We start from the raw sequence: 24,059 nt of genomic DNA, 5'->3' as shown, positions 1-24,059 counted from the left end.
GAACTCACTACTGAATATTCAGTCCTTCAGTTGAAGACTGTCTTCATCTCCTCTGAATATCTGCCATCTCCCCTGCCCCTAGTAATCCTGTAGCTCTGAATACCTACTGCCTTTCCCATATCCACAAACTGTAATTGCCTGATGCACATTTTTTCAGCCTGTTCTTGCCTGACTGAACTGATTGAAGTTGAGATTGGAAGTATTTTTGCTTCCCTTTTGTTACGATTGCTGGACTCATAGGGTGGTTATGTCTTAAACTGTCATCTTTAATTCAAGGTAAGATCAGATGTGACCAGCTGTGAAATCTCTCCAGAGGTTTAACCATGTGATCTTGTCATAGGAATAGACACTCTGGTCAAACCCTTTTTGAGACCCCCAATTTAAACTCTTGAACACAGGAGGGGGCAGCTGATATTGCTGTACACATACACTCAGAATCAATCAGACGGAAGTTTCGGAAAGAAGTCTAAAAACGAGTGTTGCTATGCCAAACCATTGTGAACATTTCACATTAGCCAAAAAAAATCTTTTTTTTTAACCATGCTAATACATAAAGATGCCAAATTTTACTTGGAATTGAATTTGCAGTGCTGTTTCATAAATGAACACATAAAGAGCTTTAGCTGTTTTTAAGATTCATTTGATTGGTGTTCTCTGTTCCATGTTCACGTTTGCCAGCAGGCAGAATGTTGGTGAGGGCAAAAATAAGACTTGCAGAAATCTAAAGGTGAAAGCATCTTTGCTGCAGTGAATCCATTTGATTATGTTCACAAAATTGAATAGTGGCTTTATGTAAAAAGGAGTGTAAAAGATTTGGTCTGGTGGGGCTGGCAGAAAGGATCCTGGGAGAAGCTGGGACTTCATTCAGAAGACTAAAGGTGAAACAGATTGGGACTGTACTCATTGTAATTTAGAAGAATGAGAGGCAATCTCACAAAAAACACATAGGATTCTTTAGGAGCTTGGCGGGGTAAATGTTGAGAGGAAGTTTTTCCTCAGTCTAGGGCCAGCGAGCATAATCTCAGAAATGAGGCAGTAATTTAAGACTGAGATAGAGGAATTTCTACTGAGATGAGGCTCAAGGGGCTGATCAGCCCACTCCTGTTCCTATTTCTTATAGTCTTATAGATGGTATCTCTGCCGAGAATGTTGTCTAATGTGTAAATGTGGCATGGAATTTTGGTTGTGTTTTTGGGGACTGCGTTATAGGTTAGCACATTAGTTGTCTGCATTGATTTTAGTTTGTTACAGTAAAGGTCCCAAAATGTGAAGCCTGGTTGTGCTGCACTTTGCATCACCCACTTTGAAATTTATATCTTTATCCATCTTTACAGGGATCATAACCTTCATGTTCTTCCATCTAAATCAGTAACTCTTCAGGTGCTCACAGTCACTTGAACAGTTTTTAATTTCCTAAACTTGACCATCTTATTTTTGTCATGGTCATGTGCCATCAGTTCAGTCTGAGAGCTCTCCGCTTCTCCCTTGAACAGAGGTTGGGCCAGTGGAACAACTTTTCCTTTAATACTACTCACTTCCTCCAAATTAAATTTGTTGCAATGTGGATCTGTTATGTCTGCAGTGGTCAAGTATATGGAGCAGTCTTTTGTTCCAGTCTAACTCATGACTCCTCCATCACCGTTTTAATCTGTTGTATCTCAAATGTAAAGTTTCATCAGTTTTGTCTCATTATCTCTCACATTCATCTCTGATTCTGATTCTTCCATCTCCTGACTCAGTTTCTCCATTTCTGGGGTAGTCTATGACAGAAAAGTGCCTTAAATCTATTGGCATGCAAAATTGCCTCAATTGCACTTTTTTGTACCCTGCTTCCTGTAATGAATCCATTCCAGTCACCAATTTTCTCTATCTCCACTTATTTTCCTTTGCAAATTGTTTTAAACTCCTTTTTCAGTTATTTTGATGTTTGGGTGGCACAGCTTCATCACTGCCATTTGCATTTCCTCCAGATATAACCTATATTTCTTGTACAATTACCACTCACTTTGATCTCGCACCACTGCCAACTCTTTTGGGTGAGTATTTGTTGTTGTGCTTTGAAGCTGAATTGTATTTTGCAGTCTGAGCATGTACTTTTCTGGGTGTAACAGTATTGTTTAGTCACCTCCCAGTGATGAAATATTATCCTTCAGCTTCTAGCCAGTTTTCTCAATTGCTTTTCGAGTTATGTTGACAGAGCCAAATTAACAAGATACAACATATATTGAGTGTTTTTTTAAAAAAATACACACAGTTGAGAATCTTTGGAGCTAATTCCTCCGGGTGCTCCGGTTTCCTCCCACAGTCCAAAGATGTGCGGATCAGGTGAATTGGCCATGCTAAATTGCCCGTAGTGTTAGGTAAGGGGTAAATGTAGGGGTATGGGTGGGTTTCGCTTCGGCGGGTCGGTGTGGACTTGTTGGGCCGAAGGGCCTGTTTCCACACTGTAAGTAATCTAATCTAATCTAAAATTAATTATCTCCCTCCTGACTGTTAGGAATGGCCATTTAGAATTTGTCTTGTAGAGAGGTATTAACTCTTCTAATTTAATTTGGGAAGGATTGAGATTTAATAGCACTTCAAGTTTTTCATGTTGCTATGTTGACTAAATGGTTGTATTGTTCAAATGTAGTTTTATCTAAAACATTCCAAATTATGGAATGAGATTTAAGCAATACTTCCGGTATCATGGATTTGTGTTATGTAAATATTGGATTGTTGACACATTTTAAATTAATAATAGCTAAGATATTGCTCACCTGAATGATGCTAAAAATGTAAAGTTGTGTGAAAAAAACACTAAACAAAATATTTGAATCTGCATTTGAAAGTAGCATTTACATTTCATGGTGAAGACTCATACAGAAGAAGCACCCATTTGACTTGAAAAGAGGTTCACACGTCCAGTCTTATAGTAACTTAACTGCCAAATGTGGAAAGCGTTGCGTATAATCTCTCATATGAATGGAGTGCATGAATATCAGAAGAGACAAAAGTGTTCAGAAAAATAAAAATAGTAAGGGCCACTCTGCTTAGAAGCCAAGAACTGAAGAATAAAGATGAAATGTTGACTCTTGATTGTCTGCTGAAGCATTGATTAAACATGTCAGAGGAATGGGGAAATTTGGAGAAGATCTGAAAGTGAAAAGGTACAGATGTTAGAAATCCAAAACAGAGTTTTACAGTTTCCTGTTTCAAATAGAAAATCTTAACTAATCTCTCATACCTCAACTGCATGTAGCTTTGGTATAGAATGGTGTACTGGATTGTACAGGTTGTCGAAGTGACTACTGATGAGCCAACCAAAGGGTGGCATGGTGGCTCAGTGGTTAGCACTGCTGCCCCACAGCGCCAGAGACCCGTGTTCGATTCCCACCTTGGGCGACTGTCAGTGTGGAGTTTGCACATTCTCCCTGTGTCTGCGTGGTTTCCTCCCACAGTCCAAAGATGCGCAGGTTAGGTGAATTGGCCATGCTAAATTGCCTATACTGTTGGGTGGATTAGTTAGGAGTAAATGTAGGGCAGGGGAATGGGTCTGGGTGGGTTACTTTTTGGAGGGTCGGTGTCGACTTGTTGAGCTGAAGGGCCTGTTTCCACACTGTAGGGAATCTAATCTAATCAAAACCATAGCCGTTCATTGAATGATTTTCATTGTATTTTCAGAAAGCATATAGTTTGTTGCAAAAAGGTACTCTAGCAAATACATTTCAGAACTTGATTATTTTATTAGGATCTCTTTAGTCTCTAATGTCTTAAAGGATATTTGAGAACCAATGACTGATTGGAAGGATCACATAACAAAATTTCTAGTTTTGTGACATTTCCTGTGACAAGCAAATTAGAAGTAGCATTATCTAACACTCTTCGATTGTCAACTTGTGTTCCAAACTACAGGAAATGGCCTGATTTTAACTTGTGGAATGACCAAAACTCCACCTCCACAGTAATATTTTACATCATCCTTGAGAAGTAGAAAGTGAGGTCTGGATTAGTGGTGCTTGAAGAGCACAGCACTTCAAGCAGCATCCGAGGAGCAGCAAAATTGACGTTTCAGGCAAAAGCCCTGAAGGGCTTTTTCCCGAAACATCAATTTTGCTGCTCCTCGGATGCTGCCTGAACTGCTGTGCTCTTCCAGCACTACTAATCCAAACTCTGGTTTCCAGAATCTGCAGTCTTTGTTTTTACCTAGAAATTGAGGTCTGCAGATGCTTGAGGTCAGAGTCAAGAGTGTGGTGCTGGAAAAGCACAGCACGTCAGACAGCATCCCAGGTGCAGGAGAATTGATGTTTCGGGCATAATCCCTTCATCAGGAATGAGGATTGTAGATCGGGGGAAGGACTGAGAAATGGGAGGTGGTGGGGCTAGCGGCAAGGTAGCTGAGAATGCAACAGGTAGATGAAGGTGAGGGAGAAGGTGATAGGTCGGGAGAGGGCGGGGGGAGGTAGAGTGGAGTGGATAAATGGGAAAGGTGAGGAGGGCGGTGCCGAGTTGGAGGCTTGGGATTGGGATAGTGTTGGGGGAGGGCAAATGAGGAAAATGTTGAATTCCACATTGATCCAGTGTGGTTGCAGGGTCCCAAGGCACAATATGAGGCGTTCTTCCTCCAGGGTGGTAAGGTTTACGAATGGAGGAGGCCCAGGACCTGCAAGTCCTTGGCAGAGTGGGAGGGGGAGTTGAAGTGTTCAGCCATAGGGCGGTGGGGTTGGTTGGTGTGGGTGTCCCAGAGATGTTCTCTGAAACAATCCACAAGTATGCGTTCCCTCTCCCAGGTGGAGAGGAGACCACGTCGGGTGCAATGGATGCAGTAGATAGCATTGGTGGAGGTACAGGTAAATTTCTGTCGGATGTGGAAAGATCCTTTTGGGGCCTTGGATGGAGCTGAGGGGAATGCTGTGGGCGCAGGTTTTACACTTCCTACGGTGGCAGGGCAAGGTGTCAGAGGCTGGTGGGGGCGCATGGAACTGATGAGGGAATTGTGGAAGGAATGGTCTCTCCGGAAGCTGACAGGGGTGGGGAAGGAAATATATCTCTGGTGGTGGGGTGCATTTGTCGGTGGTGGAAATGGTGGAGGATGATGCGGAGGTTGGTGGGGTGGTAGATGTGGGCAGGGGATTCTGTCCTTGTTGCATAAGGAGGGATGGGTTCAAGGGCGGTGGTGCGGGAAGTGGACGAGATGCGCTGGAGGGCACTGTTGACATGAGAAGGGAAATTGTGATCTTGGCAGGAGAGGCCATCTGGGATTTTAAGGTGTTATTGGTCATCTTGGGAACAGGCTATGTGGGATTTTGATCATTTTAAGAAACTTACAGATACTTTAATTGTTTGTTATGAACTATCTCTTCCCAAAACTATGGCAATGTAATTCAAATGGGGCTTATATCCAGGTAGAAGTGCTAATTAGCTATCCTCTGGATTCTTAACTCCATTCTGCCTTGAATTAAATGGGAAGTTCAAAGTTAAGATCTTATAAAACTAAACATTTGAGACCTCCCTGTGAAACCTGGGAGCCAACAATGTACCTACAGCCAGCACAGATGTTCTTGCCATTGTCTATTGATATGTGGGAATCTCTTACACCTTCTTCCCAACCCCATTAACCCACTACTACCCTGCTGAAAGGGTTGGCAGGTAAAATTCAGAGCAGTGCATTGAGCCCCTTTTATTAATCTGTTTTACATGTAAGGCAGCCCCAAAGCAAATCCTTAATATTTTTTAAGCACATGGAACATTTCAGCATTTTTGATCTTTCTTCTGTGCTTTGATGCTACCTGCATGGTTTTTCTCAACCAGTGCTAGAACCGTTTGTTGTATTAGCAAACTTCTGAAACTTCCTTTCTCAATCTTTAGCTCCACCTTGCGTCCTTTTTATTTTTAAAGTCTTCTCAGAAACCTTTTTTATTCAGTCCCCACTCTTGAGTTCCTTGTCTTACTTTGACATCTGTGACACGAATATTTATCTGCAATGTGTCTTACACAGCATCTTTAATGTACAAAATGCTATATGTGTAAGTTGTTCCTATTTAAGCAGAGGTTTTGCTTTTTATATTTTAAATGTAGATAATGCTGTCTCTAAAATGATGTGGAGTGGAATTAGAGACTTGCATTAAGTATCCATAAAACTATTATCCTACACAATCGTCTTGGATGATTTAAGATTCTGATTACTGTTGCTTTGCTCCTCTGGAAAAAACAGTGTTGATCTGTAAAGAGCTTTGGTCTGTTCTTTAACTATACAATGTTTTAACAGAAGTAAACCTTTGTTACTTTGAAAGTATGTATTCCATATTTGGCCGGAAATGGGTCTTTGAGATGGTTGTGCAGCAGAAATGTTCGAAAGAGTAAAAGATGAAAGGAGGGTGATGCTCTAGAGTTATTATCTCTAGACTATTGATCCAGAAACTCAGTTCATGTTCTGGGGACCTGGATTTGAATCTGCAGAAGAAGGAGTTTGAATTCAATTTTTAAAAAATCTGGAATCGAGAATCTATTGTTGATTGTCAGGAAAAAAATTTGGCTCACTAATGTCCTTTGGAAATGAAAATCTGCCGTCCTTACCCACTATCAACAACCTTGGGGTTCTGTTGACCAGCAGCTCAACTGGACTCCCCACATAAACAGTAGCTACAAAAACAGGTCAGAGGTAGAAAACCTGTGGCAAGTAGTACACCACCTAGTTCCCTTAGACACAATCAGGAGTGTGATGGAATAGTCCCGCTTGCTGCCAATAACACTGAAAAAGCTTGACACCATCCAGGACAAAGTAGCCTGCTTGATTGACACTATATCCAAAATATCCACTTGCTTCACTACCGGCGTTCAGTAAACGCAGTGTTTACGATTTATACAAAGCAGTGCAGAAATTCACACCAAGACTCCTTAGATAGTAGCTTCCAAACTAATCACTTCTGTCTCAAAAGACTAGGGCATCAAATATATGGGGACACTATCGCCTGCACGTTTGCCTCCAAGCCACTCCCCATCCTGACTTGAAAATATATCATTATTGCTTTGCTGTCACTGGGTTAAAATCCTGGAATCCCCCTCAAAAGTGTAATGGGTCAATCCGCAGCACATGAACTGCAGTGGTTCCAAAAGGCAGCTCACCATCTTCCCAAGGGCACCTAATGATGCGCAATAAGTTTTGTCCAGCCAGTGACACCTGTGTCACACAAATGAAAGTCTAAAAATAGTAACTTATCTTTGAATTTGTACACTTGTTGAGGTAGCCTCTTCAGTTGGGAAAAATGTTTGCTATGCTCATTTTGTTGAGGTAAGAACAGCTAGAATACTTTGTGTACTTCTATATCTTGACATTTTAATATGCACGCAATAACGAGCCAGGTTTTACTCTTAAAATAACAGGCTGATGGCACTTCACTTTATTTATGTGCAAATGAAAATGTGATCCCAGGGCAGGTGCATAATTAAACAAATGCTCAAAGGTTGCTGTCTGAAATGTGTTATTTAGCCGGTAATCATATTTTAAAAATCATCCACATTAGCCTTGCCATTGAAATACATTGAATAGTGTGAGTTAGCAATAATTGCACAATAGGTAGAACTAAACTTGCCTCAGAATGTAATATCTTGTCATTCCAAGTCTAAGTACCATTCTAATGCCGTAAATTTTCAATCTGTTGTGTTAAAATCTGTCACAAATGTCACCTCTCATTTCTTTTGGTAATAACTGTTGCACATTTTAAAAGTAAACTTCCTTTCAGTCTGTCTCTGTACCTGATGGAATCCATCTGTGCCAATGTGCAGTTATAGAGTCATAGAATCGTCGAGATGTACAGCACAAAATCAGACCCTTCGGTCCAACCATGCCAACCAGATATCCTAACCTAATCTAGTCCCATTTGCCAGCACTAGGCCCATATTTATCTAAACCTTTCCTATTCAGCGACCCATCCAAATGCCTTTTTAAATGCTGTAATTGTACCAGCCTCCACCACTTCCTCTGGCAACTCATTCCATACACTCATCACCTTCTGCATGAAAAAGTTGCCCCTTAAGTCCCTTTTATATATTTCCCCTCTCACCCTAAACTTATGCCTTCTAGTTCTGGACTCCCCCACCCCAGAGAAAAGACCTTGTCTGTTTATCCTATCCAGGCCTCTCGTGATTTTATAAACCTCTATAAGGTCATCTCTCGGCCTCCGCTCCAGGGAAAGCAGCCCCAGCCTATTCAGTCTCTCCCTATAGCTCAAATCCTTCAACCCAGGCAACATCCTTGTGAATCTTTTCTCAAAGTCTCTCAACATGCTTTTGATAGCAAGGAGACCAGAACTACTTGCAATATTCCAGCATTCCACCAGTGACCTAACCAATATCCTGTACAGCCACAACATGAGCTCCTAAATCCTGTGCTCAATGATCTGACCAATAGAGGAAAGCACACTGAATGTCGCCTTCACTATCCTGTCTACCTGCGACTCTACTTTCAAGGAACTATGAATTTGTCTCTTTGTTCAGCAACACCTAAGACCTTACCATTAAGTGTATAAGTCCTGCTAAGATTTGCTTTTCCAAAAGGCAGCGCACCTCATTTATCAAAGTCAAACTCCATCTGCCACTCCGCAGCCCATTTGTCCGTCTGATCAAATCCTGTTGTAATCTGAGGTAACCTTTTTCGCTGTCCACTACACCTCCAATTTTGGTGTCACCTGCAAACTTACTCACTATACCTCCTATATTCACATCCAAATCACTTTTATAAATGACAAAAAGTTCTTTTTCAATTTGAACTGTTTACTTTCTAGAATTGTGTGATGTGCTCACTCCAGTCCCAAATCCCATTTCATAGGATCATTGAAGCCCTGCAATTTGGAAGGTGGCGAATTGGCCCATCAAGTAAGGTGTTCATTAAGGTGTTTGACAAGATTCCTCTTGGGACACTGGTTTACAAAGTTAGGTCTCATGGAATACAGGGAGAACTAGTCATTAGGATACAGAACTGGCTCAAAAAGGTAGAAGATAGAGGGGTGGTGGAAGGTTGCTTTTCAGACCGGAGGCCTGCGACCAGTAGTGTGCCATAAGAATTGGTGCTGGGTCCACTATTTCTCGTCATTTTATATAAATGATTTGGATGTGAGCATAAGAGGTGTAGTTGGTAAGTTTGCAGATCACACCAAAGTTGGAGGTGCAGTGGACAGCGAAGAAGGTTAGCATCTACCAAGGGATCTTGATTAAATGGACCAATGGGCTGAGGAGTGACAGATGGAGTTTAATTTAGATGGAGTCTGTTCCTGTGCTGTACAACTCTGATTCTAAGTCTGACACGACCCTCTTATGGGCATCCCACCTCGACCCTGACCCCTACTCCCACTGTTTACCATGGATAATCCACTTCATCTGCGCATCTTTAGCCTGTGAGTGGTAAACCGGCACACCCTGAGGCAACCCCATGCAGACACAGAGTGTGCAAACTCCACACAGTGACCCACGACTGGAATTGAGCCCAAGTCTCTGACGCTGAGAGGTAGCAGTGCTAACCACTGAGCCACCATGCAGCTCCCTTGCTGTGCCACAAAAGAAAATGCGTGAGTCTGTCTAACTGCAGATGTTGTTACAGCAAGATCTGGGCCAGAGTGTCAATACTTTTCCCAATTGTAATGCATATTTTTAATGGATCCAATTTACATTAATTTCCTTATGAACTCTGGCTCTTTAAGCAACACTTTCTGAATTTGGGATGTACGCCATGGTTAAGTTTAGATTATTTCCCTTTCTTGCATCTTCCTGTTATGATTCAGATTTCATTTAATTTCTGGAGTTATTGTTGGCAAGAAAGTTGATCCATTCTATTTATTGTCCTGTCATTTTTCAATATTTTTAATACATGAATCATAAATTTCTGACTGCTGCTAGCTTTATTCATTTAAATGACTTTGATCTCTATACTTGAGAGTACACTGTGACATATGTTTGAATCGCCTCTAAACTTGAGTCTAAATAGTCTTGAGAATCTGGGTGAATTTAATTGAGCAAGTGCATATTGCACATCATTGTTGTAGGTTTGGCTGCAATGAATGATGACTTCACTGCATAATTTTCCATAATCTGAAACATTGATCCAGCTAGTAAAAAGTCGTTCTATTGAAGGTGACTGTAATTTATACCCTTCTCTTCAGCATGAATGAAACAACAGTATTGTTTTCCAACAAACCATTTTGTATTGTGATCTGTCAATGTCTTATGAAGTGTGTTACAATGTGTTTAAGTATAGAAGTAACAAATCCACATATGTCCAAAGTCTGGGTGTCATGCTAGATAATTAGGTTGCTTATTCTAACAAATGTTCCTGTTTTTCCTCCTTTGCATTCCTTGGAAAATAGAACACGGCAAAAATGCATGACTCAGAGGTATTTTTTCATTTAGATCTTCCATTTGTTCACAAATTCTGCCAATATTATTTTAGAACTGTGCTTCTCAGTGTTTCATGCCTGTAAAATGTTGGACAAAGTACACCATAGTGGGGCTAACTGGAGCCAGAGTTGAAATGCTGCTGTCTGAGTTTATTTGTTTTATAGATTATCCAACTACATGAAATACATAAATGTATCTTACATTGCTAGTCACTTCAACTTCAATTTTGCATTACTTTTACAAAATGTTTTATTGTTTAAAGGCTTCTGACCTTGTTGCATTCATTAGTGGAATATGAGATGGTAACTAATTTCGGGCATATCTTGTCATTATTTTAAAAAAAAGTTGGTTCAGTTGAAAAAATGACTCCTGAACACGTTTTCTTTTCCTGCAGAAAAGCAATTGATTACAGATTATAGTTAAAATTCATATTCAAGACTTTCAGCTAATTCTCATGAATTTCCTGTTTTCTTCCTCGCCCACACCTTAAAAATAAACTGACATTCTTTTTTTTATATCTCTTGGGACTACGGGCATATTTGCTTCTTTTGCTGGAAGATTTGGCAAAGTTATGACCCATATTTTGACATCAATGATTCTTGGTGCTTTGTTGACAAATCACATACTTAGAGGAATAACACTGAAGTGCTGTCAATGATCTTGTGTACCTCATTTCAGAATTGGGCCTCTTGTCAGCCGGTTGTTAAACATGGATCAGTAAAATCCACTTCATGAGCAGCTAGAAGAGATTGTCCTATGTGAATTGCACAGTGGTTATTGAATTGTCAAGCTTATGTTTGTATTCTGAACACTCACATCCCCAAACATCTGTGCAGGCTACCAGTGCAAAACTGACCTATCTCCAGGAAAATAATGCCAGCTGCTTGTGTTGCTATTCTACTGTTTCTACCAGTGGTTATTCTTTAATGTTTCTCTCTCTTTCCAATGAGCATCACAGGCATTAATGTAACTGCAGCACTCCAGTGTTAATTTAAATGTAAAAGCATAAATTGATTGCATTTTGAGTCTGAATGCAACCAATTGTTTTAAGAAAAATAATTAAACTTTTCTATTAAGTGTCAACGTTTGCTAAATTCAACATGAATACCATGTGGCACCTTCAGTGTTGTAGCCTGGTCCTGTTTTTTTTTTAAATGTTAAAATCTCCTCTTCCCCAAAATACTGAGATTTATGTTGTGGTAATAGTAATCTACATTAGGTAGCTATTAGAATCTTTGAACAGTTTTTAAGAAATTTTAAATATTGTCATTATTGAAAAAAATAGTTTGCAGCTGTTTCTTCTCTTCACCTTAATGATTATCCAATGTAACATTTGGAGTAAAAATCCAAGAGTTGAAAAGCATCTCTATCCTCACTCAGCATGGAACCCAAATTACCCTTCATGGAGAGGTGGTGACCTAGTGATATCACTGGAGAAGTATCCAGGAAGCCAAGCTAATGTTCTGGGGGCATAAATTCAAATTCCACCACTGCAATTGTTCATTGTCATAAAAGCCCATCTATTTAAGTCCTTTAGGGAAGGTAATCTGCTTCCTTACCTAGTTTATGCTGTGCGTCTGGAGTCTCAGTGATGTGGTTGACTCTTAATTGCCCTCTGAAGTGGTCTAGCGAGCAACTAAATTATATCAAACCACTACAAAACCTATAAAAAGGAATGAAATGGGAAGGAGCGCTCTGCATCAAGCTAGGCACTGGAAATGACAATGGCAAACCTGTAGATCCTGCAAAATCTCCTTACTAACATCTGGGCAGTTGGTGTCAAATTGGGGAATATGTTCCACAAAGTAATCAAACAGTGACCCAGATACCACCATCACTATCATTGTCACACCAGTGGGCCAAACCCACTAGAAGTGGCAGAACTGTTGAGAGACAGTTGCTGTGAGAATCTGTGGACTCTCAACCCCATGAAGTATCATGGCATTAAGGCATATGTGAGCAAGGCAGTTCCTGTTCATTACCATCTGCAGTTCATAATCAGCTGGGAACATGGTTGGATCATTCTGTGGTCATCTTTTGCCTGAAGTGCTGAGTTGTTCCATTTCAACCTCCTCCAGAGGTCTCAAAGATCACCGATGCAAGTCTTAAGTTAATTTGATTTACTTCATTGACGTCAAGAAACGGCTAGAGCTGGTGGAAGCTACAAAGACGATCAACCCTGATAACATTCTAGCAGTATACTAAAGACTTATGTTCCAAACTCAACTGTGCCCAGCAAATGACAATTTCCAACAGGAGTGAATCTGACCACTTCCTTTTGACGTTCAATAACATTGCCATCACTGAATCCCCTCCTACCAATATCTTGGGAATTACCACTGACCAGAAACTGACCTGAACCAGCCATATAAATACTGTGTTTACAAGAGCAAATCAGAGGCTGGGAATTCTGAGGTGAGAAACATGGCTCTGAACTCCCCAAGGCCTGACCATAATCTTCAAAACTCAAAACACTTCCCTTTATTTGTACATCTTCAGCAACACTGAGTTTGATATGATCCAGAATGAAAAACATCATGCTTGTTTGAAACTTCATCCATGACTGCACAATGGTGGCAGTGTATGCCATCTAACAATTGCACTATAGGTCACCGACGCTTCTTGACAGCATCTTCCACACCTGGAAGGATGAGGTCAGCAGATGCATCAGAACACTGCCTCCTAGGAATCACTATTCCTTCACCATTCTTGTCAAAATCCTAGAACTCCATTCCTGCATCCTATTGCAGTTCAAGAAGGCAGCTCACTATTGCCTTCTCCAGGGCAATTAGGAATGAAGAGTAAATGCTGTCCAAGTTAGTGATGGCAACATCCCTTTAGTGAATAAAGAAAACTGGATTTGGTGGAAGGAACATTTTGGTAGTTTTTAAAAAATTAATCCGAATCCAATTGGATTAAGATTTGATCACGTTATCTTGATATAATATGTGTTACTTGATGTTATAACCAAATCAACAAGAACTAAATTCAGAGTTATGTTAACGGTTGTCAGTGATTGGGAGAAAATGTCAGAATTGGTGGGAAGGAGAGGAAAGAAATGCTTTGGGGAAGTGAAAACTATACGTGACACAAGAGGTAGCAGTCATGAAATACTAGGCGTTATGCTGTTAGAATATGTTGTAACCTAGCCAAAGCTCTCCGGAAGAAAATCTACCTAAAATGTTATTGTAACTGGACAATGTGCTGGTGAAGAGATAAGTCATTAAACCAGAGCTAGAGGAGTACCTGTGTTTTAAAAAAAAATTGAAGTGTTGCTTTGTCACTTCAATGTCCATTGCTGTTTGGCCCCTTCCAGGTGTCAACCTAATAGCAGTAAAACCATATGTGGGTTCACCTTTTTGAATAATGTTTGATCAACTCCAAGCTCTATGAACCAATTTGGTATTTGCTGCTTTCTACAGATCTTCCTCAGACAATGGGGATGTTACAGCTCCTGGCCACTTTTGCAGATTCAGACTTCTATGGTGCAACATAAGTGCTACTCTGTATTCCAGAAACCAGAATCATTGCAATGCCACAATGGAAAGAATTGCTTTTCCATTGGATGCATATGTGTTGTGTTTTGTCTCAGCAATATATTTAGTCAAAAGCAAATTGAATCTTGGACACCACAACTAAGTTGTCAGAAAATTTAGTGCTTTTTAAAAATACATATTCATGATTACAAACCATGTCTCATTCCAGTAAGCATTAAGTTCAGTTCCACTGAGCATCAAGAACAGAATATTTAGCAGGACATTATTGATGAAGGTTGCTGTTGTGATGGTTACTTGTTGCTGGCTATCATTGAGTTACACTGGTACTTCCTAATAATTGCAGTATTTGCGTTCTACAGTATGTAGCAACCATCGTATATCTGTTTAAAGTTATTTAATTTATAGTATCAAGGTAGAGTTGGTCAAGTGCAAAATTCAAGTTTTTGTGGTTTTAGAATATTGCTGAACTTTCAAATGTTTTCCATGTATGCTATATTGGTGAACAGTATGGTAAACAAAATTATGAAACTGTAGTTTTTCGAAGGCTTTTTCGTTTAAGCTCCATGTAGAAATGAGAATATTTTCTTATGCATTTTTCTTTGATCTGGTGCCTGAGTTATGGTTTCTTTCATGTTTTTCTTCAGTAGTTTGGACTTGTCAGAACTGGCTAAGGCTGCCAAAAAGAAACTTCAAGCAGTAAGTTATGAACAAACAATTACTTCTGTATTGTTAGGAATAACTGCGCCGTCCCCGAACCAAGCCAAATTTAGCATATATCTCTGTGCAAATTAAGTTGCTTCTATGTACTGCATTTAATTTTCTGCAAAACATAAATTTAGAAAGTAGAAAATGTTGAAAACACACAGTCAGTCTCAACCTAAAATATCTAGTTCAGCCTGATGCAATATACTTGATTTAGATATATTTATCATGAGATGTTGCATGATCTGATGAGCTGCTTTTCAGTCTTTAGTTTGAAAATAAAATGAATATTGCGCACTACTTTGCACCTGAACTTTTTGCTTGGTGTTTCATCCTTGTTTGGGACATATTGCACACAATATAAAACCTATCTAGTAACTAATACGAAACATTGTGTTGATAGAAAAACCTTAAGGGATTTGGCACCCTCTTATATTAAATTGCATCCAAGTATTTTCAAAGTGAAAACATTGTTTCATTTTATTATTGCCTCAGAATTTAGGTGGCCACAGACATCTGTTGCTGTGAGATGCTACAGCTTCTTCCAGAATGATCTGAAATTTAAGCAATCCCTCTCCACATTCACATGCACCCTTTCCAGTAGGGTCTCGCTGCAGACTGAACCACAGTGAAGCCCTTAGTGCAGTGGCCATGTAGTATTGTTAATTGCCAGAGAAGTTCATATGGCAGTATTGATTTCAGCCCTAATTTTTGTGAACTGTAGTTATCAAAATTTTTGGGACTCTAAGCTTAAACATCCCATATTACTCTAAACAGTAAATTAACTTGACTGGTGGAAATATATTTACAGGATTTGAAAAACATCCTAAATCGTGGAGTGACAGGGATATTAGTAAATTCTCTTGATTACAAGATATAATTAGATTATATAAAATGTGTGAATAAAACGTGGATAATCTTCATGAATAAGTTTTGGTCTTTAATTCAAAATTACAAAAATTTAATTGCTTTTGAAGCAGAGAAAGATGCAGAGACATTAAATCAAATATCCTACTGGTTTTTTTATTGCCTCAAAAACCTAGCGTGTGCTGTGCTATAAACATGTAACACTTTAAATGGGCTGTTCTTATCATTTCTTTTTTGCTGCTTTTGTGGAATATCCCTTGTTGGTGGGGTTGCAGTGGGTAGCTTGGCATGAGAAGGAAAAATAGATATGCTCTTTCCTCCGCAAGACAGTATGATTGTACGTGAAGTAACCTATTAGCAGTATTAAGCTCTTTGGACATTTACTCGAAGCCTTTTGGTAAATTCTGCCTCATAAGATTGTAAATGTACCAGAATGATTGTTCTTTGTGTTCAGTCTTTTGAAGTAGAAAGCCAGATCCATGTGCCATAACAAACACACTAACAGCATGAAATCAGTATCCTTTTGAATCTAAAATTATCACTGGTGCAGCCATAGGTTGACATTGACTGAATAAGTGAATCTCACTTTTCATTACGTGACTTTCTTTGGATTTTACTGGTGTTTAGTGACTTGTATTCTATAATTCTCCATTTTTCTGTGAAAGCTGAAAGCTTGTGGTCTTTGCTTAGTTCCCAGACACTCTTGTGCTTTGGGTTATTGAGCTACACCACTTCCAACTCTTCCTTTTGTTTTTGTGGTTGCAACTAAATCTGTCTGTATCTTTTCTTATTTCACTTTCCTTTTCTCTTGTTCTTACTTTTCTGTTATTGCTCTTTGCATCTGCAACCACAGGGGGAGGGGGACAGGAAAGACGACAGCATGGAAACTCGGGCAGGTGAATTAGCAGCAACAGTACAGGCAGATCCCTGTTAGGGGATACAGGCACGACACTGGCATATTTGTGCTCTGTTTGAGCCTGCATCAGGGCTGTTGTGCATTCCTTGGACAGCAACTAAAAGCGAAATGTGACAAAAGCTGAATTTCTGAAGTTAAATTAGGCTGGAAACACACAGCAAGTCAGCAACCTGGCAACAATCATCTCACCAGCTCTCAGTGCTATGTCACAGCTGAGGGATCACTAATCGAAAATGCTCCCTTTTGAGAAACCTATTGGCAGGTGAAACTCATCTTTGGAAGGAAAGGAATAAAATGACGTAGTTTTCACAGTGGGAGGTGAAGTGAACCCAGCCTGTTGCAGCAGTGTTGCTATTTCTCCACTGACAGATCAGCTGTGTTTGGCTCAGTGAGCCATCGAAACTGGTCAACAAGGTGGAGTTGGACAGTTCCAGCAGAACCTCTCCATTGGGCATATGCAGCAGGTTCTGGCAATGAATGTGAAGAGAAATGTAGAGTGAGCCTTTCAACCCTGTAACCTTCATGGGCATTGAAAAACAAATAAGAAATGTAATTTTTTTCAGCAAGGGGTAGTTGGGGTATGGTCGAAAGGAAGGATTGTGATGGTGTGAAAATGGGAGCGATTAAATGATAGGAAAGTTATTCTTTCAGGGCTAAAGAGATTGATAATAAAACAAAATAACTACAGATCGGGAAATCAGCAACAAATGCAGAAATTGCTGGAATAGCTCGGGAGGTCAGGCAGCATCTGTGGAGAGAAATTGAATTAACATTTCGAGTCCAGTGACCCTTGAATGAGAATGGTGATTGGGCAAGAAAGGAAAACAAAAATTGTACTGAGTGGAAGTGTGCTATAGGCTGCAAGAATAAAATGAGAGAGAAACTAAAGTGTGTAAAGGATGCAAAATAAACAATAAGAATATGATCTGAAATTGAGCTTGACAATGTTGAGTCCTGAAGACTTAGAGCATTTGGTTTTTATGTATCTTTTCCTACCATTTCTGCCAGCTTCAGTGAGATGCCACCTCCAAATATGTCTTCCTCATCCTACATTTTGAATATTTATAAGGTTATAGTTCCGTATGAGTTAATGGGGTAGTTGTGTCAGAGTCTGTGGAAAAGAAGCAGTCAAGTACAAGGTCCCAATTAAGACAGACATATCACCCCGGCTCCTGATTATTTTTGTAATTATGTTGTACTTGTGTCTGATGCTAACATACAATACACCTCATCTTGTTAAAACACTGGTATGCCCTGCTAATTAGACTCTTAAATTCAGCATTGAAAAGAGAATGGTGGCAGCACTGTACCCCAATTACGAACCACCGATCGTTGGCAACATTTGACAGGATCTTCTCCATCGTGATGGCTTGATCCAGTCCAAATTAACTACAACCCATCCTCTGTTCCCATAGGGTTTTTCAGTATAAAATACAGGAAATGTAACACTTGCCCTTCCATTCTCGTCACCCCTGGCTCCAAATGTGGAAATATAAAAATGGGAGCATGAGTACGCCATTCAACCCTTCAAGCCTCCTCTGCCATTCACTACAATTAGTGATTATCCAACACAGGGTCTTTTTTTCTTCCCATATGCATTGTTCTCTTTAACCTGAAAAACTCCTCCTTGAAAACGTTCGGTATTTTGGCCTCCACTGTTTACTGTGGCAGAGAATTGTGCAGGTTACTGCTGTGGGTGAAACAATTTCTCATCTCCATTGTAAATGGCCTACCCCATATCCTTTGACTATGATCACTGTCCTGGACTCCCTGGTCATCCTTCCTGCATTTATCCTGACTAGTCCTGTTCGAATTTTTCTCAGGTTTCTCAGATTCCACACCGTACATGCACAAACACATGTGCACACGCATTTTTCTAAACTCTCATTAATATAGTCCTAACTGATCCAGTCTCTCTTTGCGCATCAATCCTGCCACCCTAACAATCTGTCTGGTAAATCTTCATTGCACTCCCTCCATAGACAAAATATCCTTCCTCTGATAAGGAAGCTAAAACTGCACGCAGTAGTCCATGTCTGGTCTGCATCCGTGTCAGTACACTGTGACTAATCCATGTGCTTTAGTTTTATATGCTATTCTCTTTTGTATTTTATTGAAAACCTTCTGGAAGTCCAAGTAAACTATATATACTGGTTCCCCTTATCAACTCCACTCATTACATCCTCGAAAAATTCCAGTAGATTTGTCAAGCATGATTTCTCTTTTGTAAATCCATGCCAACTCTGTCCGATCCTGTCATTTATTGTCCAAATAAATGCTTTGCTATTAAATCTTTTAATAGGTGACTCTCTCTCGCATTTTCCCCACTACTGATGTCAGGCTAACTGGCTCTAGAATTTCTTGTATGCTGGATGTAAACTTGCTCGCTGAGCTGGAAGGTTCATTTTCAGATGTTTCATCACAGTACTAGATAACTTCAGTGAGCCTCCAGTGAAGCACTGGTGTTAGTGACTCGCTTTCTATTTGTGTGTTTAGGTTTCCTTAGGTTGGTGATGTCAGTTCCTGTGGTGATGTCATTTTGTGCTCTTTTTCTAAGAGGAACTGATATCACCACAGGAAATGGCATCACTAACCCACACAACCTAAACACACACACAGAAAGTGGGTGATGAAACATCTGAAAATGAGCTTTCCAGCCCAGCGAGCAAACTTAAATCCAGAACCTTAACCTGAGCTACAAATCTTCTCAAAACTCACTTTTTTGTATTCTGTCTACCTCTTTTTTTTTAAATGGTGGGATTACATTAGAAACCCTACAATCCATCAAAACTGTTCTAGAGTCTGTAGGATCTTGAAATGTGACCACCAAATACATCCACTATTTTTGGACAACTTCCTGTAGTATTTTGAGATGCAGATAATTAGGGTCTGCGGTTCAAAAAACACTTGCTCCAGTGAAGCAATGATTTACCTGTATGTCTTTCAGTCAAGTCTACTGCATTCGCTACTCACTGCATTCTCTTCTGTAATGGGGTGACTAAAAGTGGATTGGGTAACTGCTTTGTGGAACATCTCTATTCAGTACATAAGCATAATCCAGATACTCCATCTTGTGTTTTTTTTGCTTGTTTCTGGATTGCTCTTTTTGCTTGCAGTCACTAACATACCTGTTCTAGGCACATCTTTCTTTGTTTCATTTATTGTCCTGTCACCATTCTCTTTGGCTCTGGAAGACTAACTCCTTTGCCTTTCTTTGACCCTATCACTGATCCTCCTGTTGAATATGTCCCACCCACACTTTGTACAAAACCTATTATATATCTAATATTCCCAGTTCTGATGGGAGGTCACAGACTTGAGACATTAACTGTTCACAGATGCTGCCTAACCTGCTGAGTATTTCCAACATTTTCTGTTTTTATTTCAGGATTTTTGCTTTTTGATAATTCAGGAACTAAAAACACATTTATGAACTATAATGTATAGTCTAATACCTTTCAAGACCATTTAAGGCTAAATTAAACACCGTAATTAAAATGCAGGAGCTTTTAAGAGAATTTAAAATGTGGCCTCTACACCTGTGTATAAAAATGTTGTGGTTTTTAATTTTCTCCAACAAAAATAGTGTCCATATCTTCCCTCAGTTAATTATGTGTGTATTAATATATGGTTTGTTTAAGATAAAGTTAGTACTTGTCTGTACAAGTCTTCCTTTGAACTACATCAATGAAATACAAAACTACTTGGTTTCAGATTGGCCAAAACTAAACATTTGAAGTTTATAAATTGCTGTATATTGCATTTTCTTTATGCACAGCTGAATAATCGCCTTTTTGAAGAACTTGCAATGGATGTTTACGACGAAGTTGACCGACGTGAGAATGATGCAGGTATGTGAAAAGTTCATGCATTTTTGCTATGACTGTTTGTTTGTTTGTCCGTTTGTTTAACTACGGATCTTTTTAATATTAATCGCTGGAATGTAGTTTGTCTGCGATCTCTGAGCTAGAATGATCCTACACAACAAGGTTGATTATTTTCACCTCATCTGCTGAGTGTGGCTCAACAGTTGGAATATTCATCACTGAATTAAAACAAATGTTCAAGACAGTAAGCATGGTTAGAATCAATAGTGGATCCTTTGTATTGACATGATCTTCTGTACTTGCATTTATGGTGCAATGTTAAAGCTAAAATTGATCTCTCTGTACAGTGCAGAATTAAAAGTGTTCCATTTTGCATTGTTCCCATCACCTCTATTCATGAATGCTCAATGTTAACTGTGATAGAAATTGCAGAAAAGTCTGAATCTGGCAAGCTAGGGCAGATCTTTTATGACGCTGGTCTTATAATAGATGCAGCTACATCATCTAGTTAGATAAATATGTACATAGTGAGAAGATCAGAAAGTAACTGTTCAACTGCTTTTGATACTTGGAAGTGTCTATGTAGTTTTCTGGTCCATTCCTTCCTTCCTTACCACTTTCAAAATTATGATTTCACTATTGGTTATCATTTTCTGGCACAGCACCAGAGTTGACTCTGACTTCCCATGATATCCAGACACAATGTTCCAGCAGGGGTCACTGAATAGTCATTCAGATTGGACATGTGCTTATGCCCGAAACGTTGATTCTCCTGTGCTCCTTTGATGCTACCTGACCTGCGCTTTTCCAGCAACACATTTTTCAGCATGTGCAGCCAATTTGGTTTTATATTTGTGAAATGTTTTCTCTACCTGATATTTCAAAGTCTGACCTAGATTTTCTATCCATTTCGCTTTACTCAGGAATATGAGCCTGTTTATAATTTAAAAAACCAGACTGCAGCAGATTTAATCTCCTGAAATAAGGAACTTAGTTGTTTTTTATTTTAAATGGCAGCACTTTGGACATTCCATTCCATCAGTGCTTCACAGTACTCCGTTATGGACTCCTCCAGCACAGGAGGAAGTCTGATTCAGTTTATCCCTTAGTCTGTAGAATCAGATTGTTATGTGACAGTGAGACATTTGGCCCTAATCTATTGCATAATAGTCTCCTATCCTCCTGCATGGCAGTTTTCTTTTCAGATGTGGATAATTTTTATTGCTTGCCTTTGTGAAACCCACAGCAACAAGGTGACAGCCATTTGACAAGAAGTGTTAATGAAGACAGGCTTTGCAGGAGATACTGCAGCAACAGATGCGAGCTAAACTGGGCTTGTTTGCCTAACTGTTGAGTAGCATTAAAAGAACTAGTGATACAAGTTGAATGTTTGTTTTGACAGTCCACATTTTCAATGTTCTCTTCAGGCCTTGAACCAAACATGCCTGAATGGGGTGGGGGTGGGGGGAGATTTCATGGAAGTATCAGCGTTGCAGTATCATTTAATGCAATTTTCAATGTAATGTGTAAAATTGCTCGTCCCTTTGAATTATCTTTTTGTCTATGTGACATGTTATTAACAATCTTGGGACCAAATCAGAACAACTTTGAGTTTTATATTGGCAAAAAGATGCGGGTCACAGTACATGATCATATCAGTTTCCACAGAAGATACATTAAGGCTTTCCAATATATTTTGTGCAGCAAATAATAGGTTACTGAGCAGGTTACTGGGAGCAAATTTGCTACAGACACCTTGCACATTTACTTGCTCAAGGATTATGAGACAGATAGCTTCCAGTCAGCATAGACCAGTGAATGAACATGGAATCTTTAGGTATTTTGATTTCTTCTATTTGTTTCAGAGACCCAGTCCATTCCGCAACTGAGCTGTCAGAACTCGTATCTGATGTTTTAATATAACACTCAATGCATTTTGAGCAGTGCTACCAAACTCTTTGAATTGCTGAAAAGTCCCAATTCACTTTTTTTTTCAGATGTCAGAAGAAAATGAGATTGTTTACAATAGCTTGTCTAATAAATACTCTCCTGAAGAAAATGAATAATGTGCTGAAATTTTAGAGCCAGTTACGTGATAATCAGCAAAAAAGTTCAGTTTCAGTAAGAAAATTTGATTGGAATGTCTTAATGTGGGGAGTGCATGTTATTGCAGCCAACAGAATTTCAACAACTGAAAAACCTATCCATTTTTGGAAAAGGTTTTGGTTGTAGCTTTTTCCCATTATCTGATGAGGATAAAAAAAACATGTGGGTGTTTAACTCTGTGTATACTGCGGAGAAGAGGAACCAGCTGTACAGCAGTGGAAAATGTGCTGTGAATGTTCAGAAAGTTTGTTTTTGCCAAATATGGATAACATTCAATACATTATTTATTCATCAGTCAATTGGTTCTTTGACAAGTGTTTTCTAAACATAGTTGCTAGCTACCAAGACAGGAAGAGAGATCTAATATCAAAGCTTACTCCAGCTTAATGCTCAAAAATGGGAAAGGCAAAAGTGAAACATCTTGGTGTTAGAGTGGATTTAGCTTACTGCCCTAACTACAATACATAGATTTAAATATCAAAGAAGGTAAGAATAATTTTTAATAGATTTAGTTGTGGTTGCTTGTGTCAACTCTGTATGGTCTTGTTTTGGCTAGTTCATGAAATTCGCAGCAGTTAAAATACTTTGCACTGAGTTTGAGACAAAGGCTGCTAACTTTCCATAGAGGTTAGTTGTTTTACGTTGTGGTGATCATGACGCATCCTTTTCAAGATTTCTGAGAATGTAGCATTAGTTCAGGGTTGAGGTATTTTATTTGAGGTATTTTATTTAAAACCTCGATGTCTTCTAAGCATGATCGTTGATTACTGATTTCCTTTGTTAATGGAAAAGGTAAGTTCAAGCTTTGAGATGTCCTGTGAACACTGGCTAGATTGGAGCTGAAAACTAAATGAGAATGTTGCCTGCTGTTTAAATTGTTTAATTGTTGGAAGTTTATTTCCAGGATTACTTCCTTCCACCAGTTAAAAGTGGTCTTAGAGTGATGCAGTTTTGCAAATACTCTGTTGTCTAATGGTCCTTTGACCAAATCGCCACTTTCACCTCTTGAGTTTAGACAGTGAATGTTGGTAAACTGCACACTATATTGCAGTTGGATCTTAGTTTGTGCTTCCTGTTCTTCAGTCTTACACTAGAATAATCTTACCTTTCCCTGATATGCACTCTTTCCTGCAGGGGTCAGTGTGCAACTTGTAGAAATAAGAATACCAGCATTTTTTATTCTCCCCTGCCCAAAGCAGCGAATATTAGTTGTACATGTTGGCTAACTCAACACAGACTGTATGTCAAAACTAAGGTTTTCTACTCTGTATGGTTCAGTACCAGATTAGGCAGCATGATTGTTATTCCATTTCAAGTCCACTTGCAGTAAAATTTATGTAACACCTTAAAGTTTCCATGAGAGACCTTGCTGCACCAAATTTGACTGGTGTCAAAGTCAGTCACAGAGAAGGATACTGAAATTCCCATGTGTGAACTAAAACTATATTTGTGTCATCTTAAGCAGAAAATATTTTGCGCAGAATTACAATGCGAGAGTATGGAAATGGAAGTAGAACATGTGAACCAATCAACCTTCTGTGCTATATGGAAAAAGTCAATGATCATCTGCCTTATTCCACTTTCCTGACCACTCTCTCCTTTCCCTCAATCCCCTTAGATCAAAACACTCTTTATTTGCACTGAGTGTTGTAGTCCATCCAACCTATGTTGTATATCCTGCATCTGACCTTAATTCCATGAGCATGCATTCTTCCCATGTTCTTTTACTCTCTTTACTTGCAGCAACTGACCTATTTTTACATCATCTTTGGTTTC

The 24,059-nt window shown here is 39.3% G+C and overlaps 1 protein-coding gene across 7 annotated transcripts in view; it reads left to right on the top strand.

Moving 5' to 3' along the window:
* Positions 1-24,059, top strand: part of git1 (G protein-coupled receptor kinase interacting ArfGAP 1) — a 217,838-nt gene that overhangs the window by 134,220 nt on the left and 59,559 nt on the right. For 5 of the 7 annotated variants that reach the window (XM_060848347.1, XM_060848346.1, XM_060848345.1 and 2 more), the window contains exons 9-10: positions 14,510-14,561; positions 20,129-20,201. In XM_060848347.1, the coding sequence (XP_060704330.1) occupies positions 14,510-14,561; positions 20,129-20,201 (125 nt within the window). The remainder of the gene's footprint in view (positions 1-14,509; positions 14,562-20,128; positions 20,202-24,059) is intronic. The other 2 variants (XM_060848349.1, XM_060848344.1) reach the window with 1 other exon arrangement.

Source organism: Hemiscyllium ocellatum, chromosome 31 (genome assembly GCF_020745735.1).
Source record: "Hemiscyllium ocellatum isolate sHemOce1 chromosome 31, sHemOce1.pat.X.cur, whole genome shotgun sequence".
NCBI lineage: Eukaryota > Metazoa > Chordata > Chondrichthyes > Orectolobiformes > Hemiscylliidae > Hemiscyllium > Hemiscyllium ocellatum.
The sequence above is the reverse complement of the archived record's forward strand: the minus strand, read 5'-3'. Positions and strand labels throughout refer to the sequence as shown.